We start from the raw sequence: 14,474 nt of genomic DNA, 5'->3' as shown, positions 1-14,474 counted from the left end.
TGAGTGTCGATAGAGGATCATCTACTCTTGGTGTCATGAGAAGAATATCTCATGTACTCTCGCTCAAGCTAATTGCTATCCAGGGTTATTCGGATTGAGAGAGAAAAGAGTTTTTTTGAAGAATTCAATTAAAGCGAGACTCGAGTAGATTTCATATGAGCTTGACAACACTATACCTGATATATGATTTCTAGAATATTAAATAAATAAGAGACTATAGATACACGATAATAGATTGGATCCCCCAATATCGTTTGGGGACTATGATGTAGTGGCATAGTACGTCCATAGTCGATGAGTTGAGTAAATTATTATAGAGATAATAATTTACTGAGTTAAAAGGAGTTCTGAAATGTATAACTTATGGCCAGCTTTGTATTGGGCCTCGAGGGTCACACACATATTGTAGGAAAATCTAGGGACAACATTACATGTATAGCAAAAGAACAGAAAACAAAAATCCCCAAATTTCCTATAAATTATGTTCGTCGTCCTACGAAGATTGGTGCGCAAAATTCGTAAATCCTTAAATCCCTACAAAATTATGAAAGATTGTGTTTTACATCTTAAATCCCTACAGATCTATAGAAGAGGATAAAGGAGGTCAAGCATCCTTATCTCTAGCGGTGATCCACACAGTAGGGCTATGACGATGCTCCTTGAATCTCCAGACTTGCTATTTGAGGAGGAGAAGGGGAGATGACAATCAAGAGAAGCTTTAGCTTATGAACCTTTGGTTCCCTCTAATTTATAGAGGCTACCTATTAACTTAACCTCAATGGATCATGCCCTATTGGGTATTGGATCTCTATCCAACTACCTAAATCTTTTATATTAGTGGATCTTTATCCAATAATCTCTCATTGGCTCTTGTTGGATATCATCTATAGGATCAAATAATTCAGAGACTTATTGGATATCTAAGATAGGGGCTTCGGCAGATATCTCATATCCGAACCTCTACTCGTCGCAATGCATATCATATGTGTGTGATCCTCTAGACCCAATATCGAGCTGATCATGAGTTATACTTATCAGAACTCCTTCTGGCTTAGTGAATTATTATTTCTATAATAATTCACTTGACTCACGACTACGGACGTAATATACCACTATGCCATAGTCCCCAAACAATACAAGGGAATCCAATCCATTGGACATGTTTGTCCATAGTTACCGTGTATCTATAGTCCCTTATCCATCTAATACCCCAGAGACCGTATATCGGGCATGGTATTGTTTAGGCCCATACCTTTATTTGCAAGAAGATCTTAGTCCTTGTCATGTTTAGGAGAGTTGACCTAGACCTTGGGTGAGATATTTCGAGTTGATCCTACTTCCTCCGCCACAACGAGCTTGAGATCGACGTCCAAGATGGCTCTTGGTGTGGTCTTTTGTATATTTCTTCAGACTTATTTGAGATTATTGCTTCCAACGTATCTCATTTGGGTGTTGGTCCATCTATTGTAATTAGGCCCTCAAGAAGTCATCTATTGAATCTATCGATTGAGTCTCTGATTCTAGTAGGGTTGGACTCTAATGCAATAGTGCACTGATCAGGGAGCAAGATGGCCCTTTGCTGGTAGTTCAATGGGTTGGGAGAACCCTAACAAATTCAAGTGTTAGCGATGGTTGTGACATCGACTTCGGTTGCGATGACAACATAGTATGTGGAGCTAGTTGGGGCAAGAGCAAGGCGATTGTTTGCATCATGCTCATAATCACCTACACTTGTTATATGAGGTTCAAGAATGTTTTGATGGAGACAACTAAGTGCCCCACATTCATCCCTGAAAGTGAGAATTCTGGGTCATTGAACAGGCACCAATAACACCTAGTGTCTGAGTGGAGGTGGATTTATCCACCTAGGGAAAAGAGGACAACTGCCCGCCTCGTGTAAATGTGCTATGGGATGGGGGTAGAGCTTCCTCATTGGAGTGCTCATTGAGAGGATTCATGAGTGGACATTCTTACGACATTTAGGGCTCTCTTTCTAATACCAAAATGTTGAGAGCAAGTGTCATCAACGGTTGAGTCAACTCGACTTGGTCTTAACCCAAAGGTGTAGGGATGTCCGAGGAACCCTCATGGTGACCTTGGTGCAGTTGAGGTGGCTTCGAGATGATCTTCGCATAACCCCGACTTATCCAAGGCTGTCTTAAGGTCGACCTAAGGTGGAATATGGCTTCTCAGTAGATTCCTACACAAAGACTGATGTCGGGAGGAGTTTCTCAACCTAGCCTCTCTAACGCTCGAGTTAGTTCGAGAGGTTTTATACCTAATCAACTAAGGGGATCCTCTATAACAATCTCAGTGTCCCCCACTTGGCATTTTATCTACGGGGGTGATAAAGGGAGAGGGACAGGTCTGAATACTCTCTCATTATTGTTCACAAAGGCTAACATGACTAGTTTAAATGACCTTACGTGGACTATTGTTCATGAGAGTTGATAAACTATAATCACCCTATGTCATTACCCAGAAATTAATTAGTTAGTGAATGGAGGATGGTTGTCAAAATATTCCCCATCAATGTTGAACCTTTATAGCTAGTTTTTTTTTTTTGTGATTTACATGTAAAAGCTCCCCTTTTAGCACTCTAAATGCATCTCATTTAGTACCCTTAATTTTCTCTAATACTCTAAATGCATATTGTTGTCATCCATGTCTCTTTCTCCTTTCAGTATAGTGGTTGGACTCCTAGTAGTCGCCACTTCCTCCACTACGTGAATATTTTCGATTGTCTCAAAACTATCTCATAAAAATACAACAAGATGAAAGGAGGAGACAACCATGATGAATTCAAAATGATAAGATAAAAGTATTGAGGCCTAATGAAGGCAAAAGCAATAAAATCGAAACGACGACTATGACAAGATAAAAACGATGAGACAAAGACAATGAGATAGAAACGATAACTTAAAGATAATCACAATAAGATGAAAGCAATAGAACATCACATAAAAATAAAAAGAGACAATCACAATAAAATAAAAACAATAGGGCTGAAAGTAATATAACCTCACATAAAAAAAAAAAGAGGCGATCACAATAAAATAAAAACGATGGGCAAAGGCGATTGGACGAATACGACTACACTAGGATGAAAGCAATAGGACAAAGATAAATCAGAGGAAGCAATAACAAAAGACATTTATGATATTAAAAATATATATGATAGAAAACTAAAAATATAAAATATTATTTAAAAATCCAAAAAGAAAAATCACTTTTTTTTGCTGCCCAGCTTTAATATAAATAGCAACCTGATATTTTTCCAAGTCAAAATCTTTTCTTTTTTTACCAAAATTTACCAAATCCAAGTCCCGCAGCCACAAGAAGAGAAACGAGTGCAGTATAAGAAAAGTGAAGTCATCAGAGTCTTGAAGAGATGCATCTCCTAAACCAATACTCGGCGAACAATTATGCAGCAACCCCAAAAATCCCAGCACACACTGGGAGCCATCTTCAACCCTAATCACCATCACCAAGAGACCACACCATCTTTGCCTCCCCCTCCCCATCCCCATTTCTTCTCCGATTCCTCTCTCTACATTCTTGCAGTCCTGCCTGTGGTGGCCATCACAGTACGATACCACCTGGCCTCCCCCTAGCCTGAGCAACAACACAAACATTAGCCATGGCCAGTTCTCTATCTACATCAACCAGACTCCTGTGCTTGGGTTCCTCCCCCTACAAGGCTCCAAAATCCCACAGGTGCAACCCGGTCTCGTCGGCCCAAGCAGCCACGTAACGATCACCGGCCACCGACGCGGCGGCCTCTCCTATCCGCTCCCTGAAGCTGTATAAGTACTCGCCCGTGGTTGCGTCCCACACGCGTACTCCACCATGGGCGGAGCACACCACCGCGTAACCCCAGTTCATGCACCCTTGCACACCCGCCGCACCATGCTGCCGTCCCTCCGCCCTCCTCACCGTACTGAACCTGCAAATCTCCTGCAACCTCGGCACCTCCCACACCTTCGCCAGTCCTCGCGTGTCCACGGCCATTACCCGGCCCTCGCTCGCGTCCACCGAGTCCACCACCACGCCGTGCCGGAGCTGAAGCTGGTTCAGGATCGTACCGGTGTCGTTGAGGTCCATGACCTCCATGGTCGAAGCTGTGCACCCCACCACGAGTCCCGGCTCCACGATCTTCGCGCGGCCGACCACCGGACTCGACAAGTCGGTGAGCATGTGCCATCCCAGGATGGCGTCGGAGTCCGTCAAGGTTCCGCCCACGAACACCAGCTGCTCGGTGGCGGCGTCCCAGACGCGCCACGACCGGCCGGGAACGCCGGCCAACAAGCCAACCCACCACCGCGAGTTCCCGGTGAAGTCCACCAACGTCCCGTCCTCCATCAGGTTCCCGACGTGGGCTCGCCGGACGGAACCGGAGGCGCCGAGGCTCGCCATGTGGACGTCTCCGTCCTGGGAAGCGAAGGCGAGGCGGTCGTCGGCGAGGAGGACGATGCCCGAGATGGCCTGAGAGAAGCGGCCGAGGCGGTCGCGATGAGGGTCAGCCGAGTAGGTGGCGAGCGCCCGTCCGGAAGGGAGATCGAACAGGCGAACCGAGCCGTCAACGAAGCCGGCAGCGAGGTGGTGGTCGGAGAGGGCGAGACGGCGGCAGGAGATGACGGCATCGGAAGGAGGGAGCAAGTGAGAGTGCGCGGAGCGGCGGGCCCGGAAGTTAGCGGCGGTGCGGTGGAGGCGGATGAACTCGTCCCGCCAGGACGGGAGCCCGCGACGCCGGCGGGACCACACGCGGCGGCAGAGATCTTTCCACAGGAGCTCCGACCGGGAAACGCTTCTCCACGAGGAGCAGACCTGCAATCGAATTCACCATCAGCATCGACACCCATAAAATATAACTTAGACTTGAGGGCTTCAGTAAGATTTCGATCAGAATCTTCGCATGCATCGTATGGATTGCACTACGTATAACAACTTCAATACACAGATCGGACAGAATCCGACATGAAATATGCCGTAGCAATGGCAAGTATAAAATGACTGGAATCAATTACAAGTTCCTGCAAGTTCTTGCAGGAACCGAGTGCTACGAAACTGATGGTGCAATAAAAGCTCTCGAGGAACGGAGTGCTACGAATCTGGTCGTGCAATAAAAGCTCAGCCTTCGCGGAACTGGTTGTGCAATGAAAGCTCGCATTGCTTGTGCGTGCCACTCCAAATTCCCTGACATCGACAAATAATGGCATTAATGACTCTTTTCTCTTGCTTCTTTCTCGCTCTTCCTTTTCTTCTGTCGGTAATGGATTTGAGCGGGGCAAAGAAGGAAAAAGATTATTTTTCTATTGGTCCTTTCTCGCTCTTCCTTGGCTTCTCAAGGTAATGGATTTGGGTGTGGCAAAGAAGGAAAGGAAGATTCTTTTCTATTGCTTCTTTCCAATCGGCAATGGATTTGGTTGGGGCAAAGAAGGAAAAGAAGATGAGATTGCAGTAGATTTAGAATAGAGAAAACCCCTTGTGATGTTTCATTGTCAAGAACTCATAGGTCAACCTCCATCGAAAGGTAAGGCCACTACAGGATACCAGAAACTCAAGAATGACAGCAAAACAAAGAAGAAGATTTACGAGTAGCACTCACATGATCGCACCGCATTGCATGCATTAGCATTGGCAAATGCTACACCTTCAACCTCAACAAGAATGATCAGAATGTAATTAAGACCATTTGCAAATGCCCAAAATCAAGAAAAATAAAGCTTTTGCTTCCTTTATTTACTGAATTTGCAAAATTATAATTAATCATAAATTTGGCAATCAAGATGTAAATGACTGCAAATTACAAGCAATCTGAATCTCATAACGATCAATCAGGATTAGAACAACCAATATCACATTGAAATTCGTAATCCAGAAGCCTAGTCATCTCACACAGAAATCATAATCCAGATGCCAAGTAGAGGCAAAAGTTCCTGAAGCATTTGGTAAGATATGTTCTAGTCTTTCCATGTAAGTCGTTATCTAAGAATGATGCCTAATCTTTCATAAAATAATGCCTTGTCAAGATGATAAGCGGAATAGTCTTCTAAAGGATGTGGATTATCATCAATTTGCATGGCACACACTATAGATATGAGAGAGCAAAAAAGGGTAATAATATCTTGCAGACAACGAAGGTAATAAAGAACTAATAAGTTCCACAAGCATGTATATGAATGCAACCAAGTCTTGTAGCAGTTAATCCTCCACTTAATCGCTGAAAATGAGATTCTACTTTGCTTGAGGTGACATGTAAAATATCAAGACTGGATTAACAAGCTATACAATTAGGAGGATCTCACATTGTATGTGTATTTCATGTAGAGATGACAGGGAAAGGTAACCAAACTAATCCAAATCCTAATAAATTGGAAGAATTGGCAAATCACGCATGCATTTTGATCGAGAAATTACGGAACTGCAATCAATACCAACTGTTATTGAACAAAAGATAATAATGTCTTGCCGACAACTAAGGTAATAAAGAACTAATAAGTTTCACAAGCATGTATATGAATGTAACCAAGTCTTGTAGCAGTTAATCCTCCACTTAATCACTGAAAATGAGATTCTGATTTGCATGATATTAAAAATGGATTAAGAAACTATACGATAAGGGGGATTTCACAAGTTATCCATATTTAATGTAGTTATGGCAAGAGATGATGGTGAAAGTTAGCCAAACTAATCCAAATCCTAATAAATTGGCAGAATTGGCAAGTTCCATTTTGATCGAGCAATTTCAAAATTGTCAGCAAATGCCATCACAACAATCAACCAATCGTTATAAAACAAAGAGGGTGAAAGCCATAAGTTTGAGATGAAAAATAGTTGGATAAAAGATCATCGAAATACATGTATAGAATGCACTATGTACCACCAAAACACATGTTAGTTATAAGTTATGATTGCTAATTAATCCACCCCACATGAAGTCAAAAGAAAGTTACTTTGAAACAACTTCCTTGAGTAATTCTTCCATGTTGCAAAAAAAATAAATGGAACCCTTAACCAAGCCTGACATAGTATAGTAGATCGAAAAATAGGTTTACATTTTTAACTACTTATACGGCGTCTGTATCATACGCTAATTTAGCATTGGAATGATTGTGATAACAGTAACATAAAAAATCGTACAGGTCGCGTTACTATATGATTTTCATGCTTGTATACAGCAAATTTATTGCTTAACCCAAAAAACATATCGATCCAAAAAGTAACACAACATATAAAGCTAGATTTTGGCCAACTCAAAGACCTGATACTCTTGACAATTGATCATCAAATGATTTGAACAAAATGTTTTACCCTTAAGATATAAGAATTTCTAGCATTAACCTAGTCATATCACTCTTCTTGCGCTACATCATTGTTTGTGTTATTTGATTATTAATTTTAGTTTAGAATTATTTTCAGAACGCTACACCAACACCTTTATTAAGTCCACTATTCTTGCAAAGATTTCTTCTCTCATTATAGAATGATTACCCCCTTTAAATATGAGAAATACTCTTTCTAGTCTAAGAGATTATTAGCAAACTGCTTAACTCATCATAACTCGAGTAATGCTTCATTGAATCATGATCCATCGCATTAATCCTTCAGCATTAAACAAAAACGATTTTACCACTGAATAAATTTCCAGTCCAAATGGTTTAGAAACCTAACCTTCATTATGTTTCTCGAAATTCCAAAATACAAGAACATAATGAGAAATATTAGATTCCACTGACAAAATTTATATCAAATGCATAATATTCACAGAATTGCCAAAACAGTATGGTCCAGAAAATATCCATTTGGGGAACAGAACACTTTGGCTTCATAATCATAAACCAACAATGAATCAGAGTCACGCAATGGCACATGAAATATCTTTAATAACGAAGGGTGAAAAAATTGGGTTTTACAGGTAAGAAATATAAAAGGGAAGACATCAGAAAGTACATTTCAAGAAAGGATATTAAGAGGAGACAGTGAAAAGGGCTATATATTTTTTTACCATCAACAGAACCTTCCAGTACAAACAAACCATAAATTCCCCACTGACCAGAAATAATCAACCATTAAGACCTATTTTCATAGAGAATCTAAAAACCTATTGCTTCTACATCATAAATTTACAACTCAAGGATACAAAATTCACAACAAACAAAAGAACGTATCAAAAAAGTTATGAAATTACTAAGTAAAAGGGATGTGACAGTTCAGGTAAACAACATATCAGTACACATTGCAGGCATTTTTGGTAACTACAGCTGAACTTAATAGAGAAAGTACTGGACCATCTACCACCCTATGGACAAATGTAGCAAATTGTTAACAGTTCAATCTGAACAACTTTAGACAAAAAAAGAAAGGGTGCAATGTATTACAGTAACTGTAGTTATTTGAGACTAATGCTTCAACTCAAAATTTAGCAAAAGCTGGAAACACGAGAAGAGAAACATATGACCTTTAATAGCCAGAAAGCTGGTAACAAAGAACAACCTTCAGTAGAAGATAAACTAGTTTTGCATACCTTGGTGGATAACTCTTGTAAGTTAGATTATCCATCTAATGTTTGCTGAGTTTGCGAGCTTAATGAACACCTCAAGTTATGGGGTGATAACAAATGCATTTTCCGGCCTTTTAAATGCTATATCACAGTAAGAACACATCAGAGATCCTCTATAAGATCATGCACACCTCCCTAGATCTCCTAACATACCAAGAAAAATTCCATCAAACTCGCAATAAAAAAAAAGGAAAGGCTTACGGCGATGTACTTCCGTGGTGCATTCAAGTGATGCAGAGCCTCACTCAACAGCACACCCATTAAACCAGCAGATCCTCTGCCTCAACTCCATAAAAGGTCAAGAAGCGGAGCTCGTGGTTCGAAGGCCGAGATCAGCAATTAAATAAGATGGCCATCGAGGCAGCAGGTGTAGCAGCAGCTTTAAGACCTTTCTTCGTTCGTACCGTAGGAAAGAGAAGGCCAACGACAGGCCAAAGACAAACAAGGGAAGGCATCAAAAGCTTCAATTAACGAAGAATCCACGAGAGGCATCGATCTGTTACTGTTATAATAGGATCCCGTGAATCCCTCTGCGACGACGCACAACTGCGTGTCACGCCTAAGAGATCAGGGTGCGTCTTCCTGAGGTGTGTGGTAATCTCCCATGTGATTTGGCTTTGTTTTAGAGGTATATCGTCCCTAAAACAAAGCTGCAGCTAATAAAAATAAGGCCACAAAAGGAGCAGCATTCGGCCTTTCTATTGTCACCTTTAAACCATACCAAAATGACGTACTGCTCCCGGACTTAGTGTTCCCGCAATCCTCACAGCGATCTCGACAATGTACGAGCTTCGTACGCTCGAAAATCGCATTCAGGGTGGCTCGTCGCATCGTTCAGAGATGGTGTTTGATGCTTGCTCCGTCCCCCCTTACTGGACGTGGAGCTCCATTAGCATGCATGCCTAAGAAAGTCTGAGAGCACTAGTCGAGCCACCCTTCAACCCATCCAAAAATGGTGGATGTACCCCCGCCCGTGAACAGTAATAGGACATGTATGGCGAGACCCACCAAAAGGTTGGCTTTAGTGGTGCAGTCACGAAAGGAAGCAGTAGACTGCAGGTGGCATGGCGAGACCTGTGCGAGATACTGAGATTTGATTGACCCTTTTTCTCTCTCTCCTCTCCCCTCTCTCTCTCCTCTCAATTCTCTGTGTAGAGTACTTTGAATCTGATTTTGCTTTGGCTGGATACTTACATCCCATCAACAAAAAGCAAGAGCTGCTACACGACAACCTCCTCGGCGTTGGACTTTGCAGTAAGACCATGTGCGTCGAGAGCTGCCGGGACTTCGAATAAGCTTTGGCAGTACGGAACGACGACACTGTTACCTCCCCCCAGCATTTGACCTCCGTGTAAAGCTATAATAGAACCCAACACATTTTAACAGAACAAGCAGGAAGATAAGAGAGGAAGAGTCACGTACAGTCTTCGAACGCGAAGCAGGCACGAGGGGAACAATAACAATGTATAGGCCTGATGCAAAGGGAGCTTATAGAACCCACGTATTGAAATCGCATGATGAAGAGAAATGCATATATGATGGTTCTAAGAATAAGGCGTGCATGTGCTGCGAAAGAGCTGTCAGCAGCAGAGAGAGCAGCTGAGGTAGACAATGTTCCTTCCCTGACCGTGGAGGACAAGATGGGGATTCCAGTGGGGAAGGGCTGGTGCAGCCTATGGCCCCTCGGTCTGAGGAAGGACACAGAGAGACCGAGAGAGAGAGAGAGGAGCCAGGTCGAGCGCGGTGAGGGAAGAAAGAGCCGAACCCAAGTCGTCGAAAGCAGCGAAGCTTTCGTCTGCCCATGCAACAAAAAGCACAGGCTGTGCTGCTTCTTTCCCCCACACTTTCATTTCCAAGGAACGCCATAAAAAAACACTCCCTCTACCAACACCTTCATTCACTCGCCCACCCACCATTAATTAAACGCAAACAACATTCCTAGCTACGGCTGAAACCCAAGGATTGAGAGAGAACCCTCCCATTTGAACCCGTCATCACGGCAGAGGTTCCTAACTGCCCTTGTCTTCCTCGTCGTCTAATAACACCATCATACATTACATTTTGATGCAGAAGAACGAGGGGGGCCATACTCCACAGTGTTTGAAAAGAGAGTGTGTGTTGGTATCCTTCCCCTCTCCCCAATAAAAAAGGACCAAAAACGGAACTGAAAGGGACGCGCGTCTGGTGACGGCGCCTGCGCTTCCTCTCTGCCTTCGCCTATCCCATCCCATCCGCAGTGCGCCAACCCCGAGCTCGCCCCTCCGAGAGAGACGGAGAGAGAGAGAGAGCGAGAGCGAGAGAGAGAGAGAGAGAGAGAGAGTTAAGCCGAACGTGAGTGAGTGAATAAAGCAACGACAAGGATGGATCGAGGGGAGTTAAAACGGGCGCAGCGCGAAGCGAGGGTCAAAAGAACAGAGCATCACACGCCTCCTCCCACCACTGGCTCTTTGCTCAGACCCCCCGTCAGGAATAGATATAGGTTGCACGAAAGAGAGAAGGCAGAGTAAGAGAGAAATAATGAAGTTGACAGAGGCGAATGCTCAGCAGAATCGTGTTTAAAGTCTCAAAGGATGTCCGCTGCAAACAGCAAACAGTGCGGCAAAAGCCAGCCATCCGGCTGCCTACGAATGTGGGGTGAGAGAGAGAGGCACTAGCGCCGGCGAAGCGCAGCTGGCTATGGAGACAATGGTCAAAAAAGAGAGTAGCAGTAAGAAGAAGAGTCTTCTTCTTACTGCCGCAGCACACACAGGGGTGTGACTGTACACAATAAATATAAACCAAACGAATAAAATACGCACAGAAGAAAGGAGAAATGACCGAAACGAAGGACTAATCCGAAGAACACCTATACGTGGAGGCATTCTACCGAATGCTCTCCTTGTAGGATAGCAGGTCTATTGCCCAACCTATCATTCCAATGTTGTTTCATGTTGCAGTCATGATTACTATCATGGTGCATCCGTGGTCTCATTGTTCCAAAATCATAGAAGAAAGCCCACTGATGCATGATCTTGATGATAACTAATGTGAAACCGTGGCTATGTAAGAAACGAAGCAGATCGAGAAACTGATGTATTCTTCTGTTGGGGGATACGGCAATAAGATGTATAAAGAAAGAGAAGAAAGAACCTGGAACACGGAGACGACGGCAGGAGCGGCGGCCAACCTCCCGGCGGAGCGCGCGGCATCGACGGCGACCTGGGCGGCAACCGCCTCGACGAAGTGCTCCGGCCAGACCGCGTCGGCGGACCTCAGCCGCGACGATGAGGGATCCCCGGCGCGGCGGCGGCCGAGGCCAACACCGGTGCGTGTTCGGGCGGCCGCGGCGTCCTCCCCGCCCTCCTCCTCGCCTCCCCTTCCCCGTCGCTCCGGCGGCGAGCTCGACATCGGTGCAAGAGCAGATCGAATGGGAGGGAGGGAATTGAAGGAGAGAAGGCGAAGAGGGGGCGCGAGAAGAGGTCGGGGGGAGGGGATGGGGGTTTAGTAGTGCACAAAACGCGGGGTTTTATAGGCATGATCGTATTTTTTTTGTTTTGTTTTCGGATTCTGTTACTAATCCGTGGTCTCGTTTTTTGTTCATTTATATAATGCTCATTACCAATATAACACGTTATATATTTATCGGTGATATATATCGTGATGATGCGCTACAAAGTAATTTGGGCGTTACATAGGTTTCGGGGATTTTGTTTATTTTGTTGTTTATTTTTTGGAGCCACGATGAACGGCAAACACGATATCCCCTACGAGGAATCTTTTATTTCCTTCAAAATATCAACCTCGCCCCCAACCCAACACATAAAAAACAGTTTCAGTAAGGTAGTAGCACACGTGCCGCTTGGTAAGTGCGTGGGTAAAGTGGGCCCGGTCTGTGGCCCACCAAGTGCATGCTGTAATGGGCCTCCGTGATCTGTAGTTGGTAGAAACTGTTGATAGATTCTATACATACAATACGTGGACTCATAATCCATTAAAAAGTACAAAAATAAAAAAGATGGATAAATAAACTTAAAGAATGGTGATTGTTTATGGGAAGATAGTACAGTGGGGAGGGGGTCTTGATCAACTACAAAATGATATTATTTTTTAAGCCAAATCAGTATTAAAATGTTGAAGATTTTAAGAAGGTAACCTCATCATGTCAGGTCAATCCAAGACAAATGCTATCTCCATACATATATAAAAGGCTTTAAGAATTCTAATTTGTGGGTTCAGGAGCTGCCACACAGAGGAGAAAGTGGGATGGGTTCTATTGCCACCGGAATGGAACAACATCGGGAGGAGCACTGTAACCGAGGGCATGGAGGGAAGGACGTCGGCATCACACCGCTGGTGGTCCGGTAAGTGACCGCACAGGGAATTAAAATCTACTGTATTTAATGGACGCCCGATTGCGCGTAGTCTCCTCTCTCTCTCTCTCTCTCTTCCTGCGCCACTTTTACAGTCATATATTGGAACATTGTCACGGTTATTTCTGATCTACCAAGTCCTCTCTCGCTCTCTCGCTCACTTCCTCCTCCATTTCTTACTGTTATGGGAACTTCCAGATCAGGTTTCCTGGGCAACTAGGTCCTCTCTCTCTCGCCGCGTGTAATGCTGTCGCAGCGTGGCCCCATGTATGTGCAAGGTCCGATACTTTAAACGCGATCAGAGAGGTTGGTCAGAGTGTTTTCTTCAGTAACATTCGTCGTAAAAGTCAGTCATGGTACGTGGGGAACGACCGGTCGGAGTAGGACTGCGGGGGGCCGGGGAGCATTACGTAGCTGGGCAGGGAGGGTAGCAAGGAAGAAGGTGATTTGTACTGCGTACCAGCCGTCACTGTCGCCCAGGTGCAACATCACATTAAGTCTCCAGCCAATGAAGCTTGACCTCGCCTCCTCTCCCCCGTATATATCTCCTCATGTATGCATACATATGTCTCTCACGCAGCAGATTCATATCAGCACCATATCCCTGCCGTCTCTCGGATCTCCGGATCCTGTTTAGTCCTTTATTCTTCGTTGTCTCACTGACCGTATAGAGAGAGAAAGGCGACGTCGTTGTCGTGGTCGTACGTGGCCGTGAATTGGCAGCAGGGGATGCGGCGACGCCATGTGATAGTCTCGGGGTTCCAACACCGACGAAGTCCGATGCTTGTGAACCAGCAGCCCATTGGATTGACTGACCAGGGCAGCACATATAGAAGCTAAGATGCGTTGAGCTTTTGAAGCTCAATCCAGATGACTGAAGACTTAAACGTTGACTGGGCACATATTGAACTAAAGAAGAAAGTAAGCTCGCTAGCTATCGATCGACTCACATGCATATTAACTGAACAAGAATACAAACATTTCATACCCAGGCTGAAGAACTGGAGGATATGTTAAGGAGTAGCAACAGTTGCAGCTTTCCTTTTTGTTTTCCTTGCGTTCACTGCCTACGAATGCACCTTCTTCGGTTCACTTCACTGGCACCTTAATCCAGCCATTGGCAAAGGCAAGACCTGCGGTCCGCCATTACCTGCATTAGAATCACGCTTCCGAAGCCAAAAAACCAAATGACATCTACAGTTGTTAGGATCCGCTACATATTCTATAGAGAAAAAAAATGGCAGATCAACTGTTGATTAAGGAGTTTCCTTTTCTTCTTTAGAAGTAATTTAAATGGCGACTAGCGAGATAATATCACTAAGCCATTAGTAAACTCGTAAACTGCTCTTCATCCGGAGTCGAATTGAAATGCAGGCCTTTTAACGAAGAAACAAGAGGAGACAATGCTTACTGGGCTGGTTCTTCTTCCCTGGTCACAAACTTCTCTTAGCAGGCTTTGCGTCTCCCATTTGCTCCGCCTGCATCGACCACACATCTAGCAGTTTGAAGTCTTTCTGGTGACGAAGAGCGTACATGAATAGTACTGTACCAATCTGGTGCCT

General features: G+C 44.1%; 1 protein-coding gene across 1 annotated transcript; it reads right to left on the bottom strand.

Moving 5' to 3' along the window:
* Positions 1-2,632: 2,632 nt before the first annotated feature.
* On the bottom strand, positions 2,633-12,371 carry LOC103986730 (transcriptional regulator STERILE APETALA-like). Its single transcript, XM_009404825.3, has 2 exons — positions 11,693-12,371; positions 2,633-4,827 (listed from the first exon to the last, which is right to left on the bottom strand). Exons 1-2 carry the CDS (start codon positions 11,948-11,950, stop codon positions 3,694-3,696), a joined length of 1,392 nt encoding a protein of 463 aa, XP_009403100.2. The 5' UTR covers positions 11,951-12,371; the 3' UTR covers positions 2,633-3,693.
* Positions 12,372-14,474: the final 2,103 nt, after the last annotated feature.

This window comes from Musa acuminata, chromosome BXJ2-6 (genome assembly GCF_036884655.1).
Source record: "Musa acuminata AAA Group cultivar baxijiao chromosome BXJ2-6, Cavendish_Baxijiao_AAA, whole genome shotgun sequence".
Classification (NCBI taxonomy): Eukaryota; Viridiplantae; Streptophyta; class Magnoliopsida; order Zingiberales; family Musaceae; genus Musa; species Musa acuminata.
Note: the sequence above shows the minus strand (reverse complement) of the source record. Positions and strands in the feature narration are given on the sequence as shown.

Excerpts from the sequence above, each read along its gene's own strand:
- LOC103986730 (XM_009404825.3), bottom strand. The coding sequence starts at position 11,950 with ATGTCGAGCTCGCCGCCGGAGCGACGGGGAAGGGGAGGCGAGGAGGAG. Across the intron at positions 4,828-11,692 it reads CCGTCGTCTCCGTGTTCCAG|GTCTGCTCCTCGTGGAGAAG; the intron begins GTTCTTTCTTCT and ends ATTCGATTGCAG.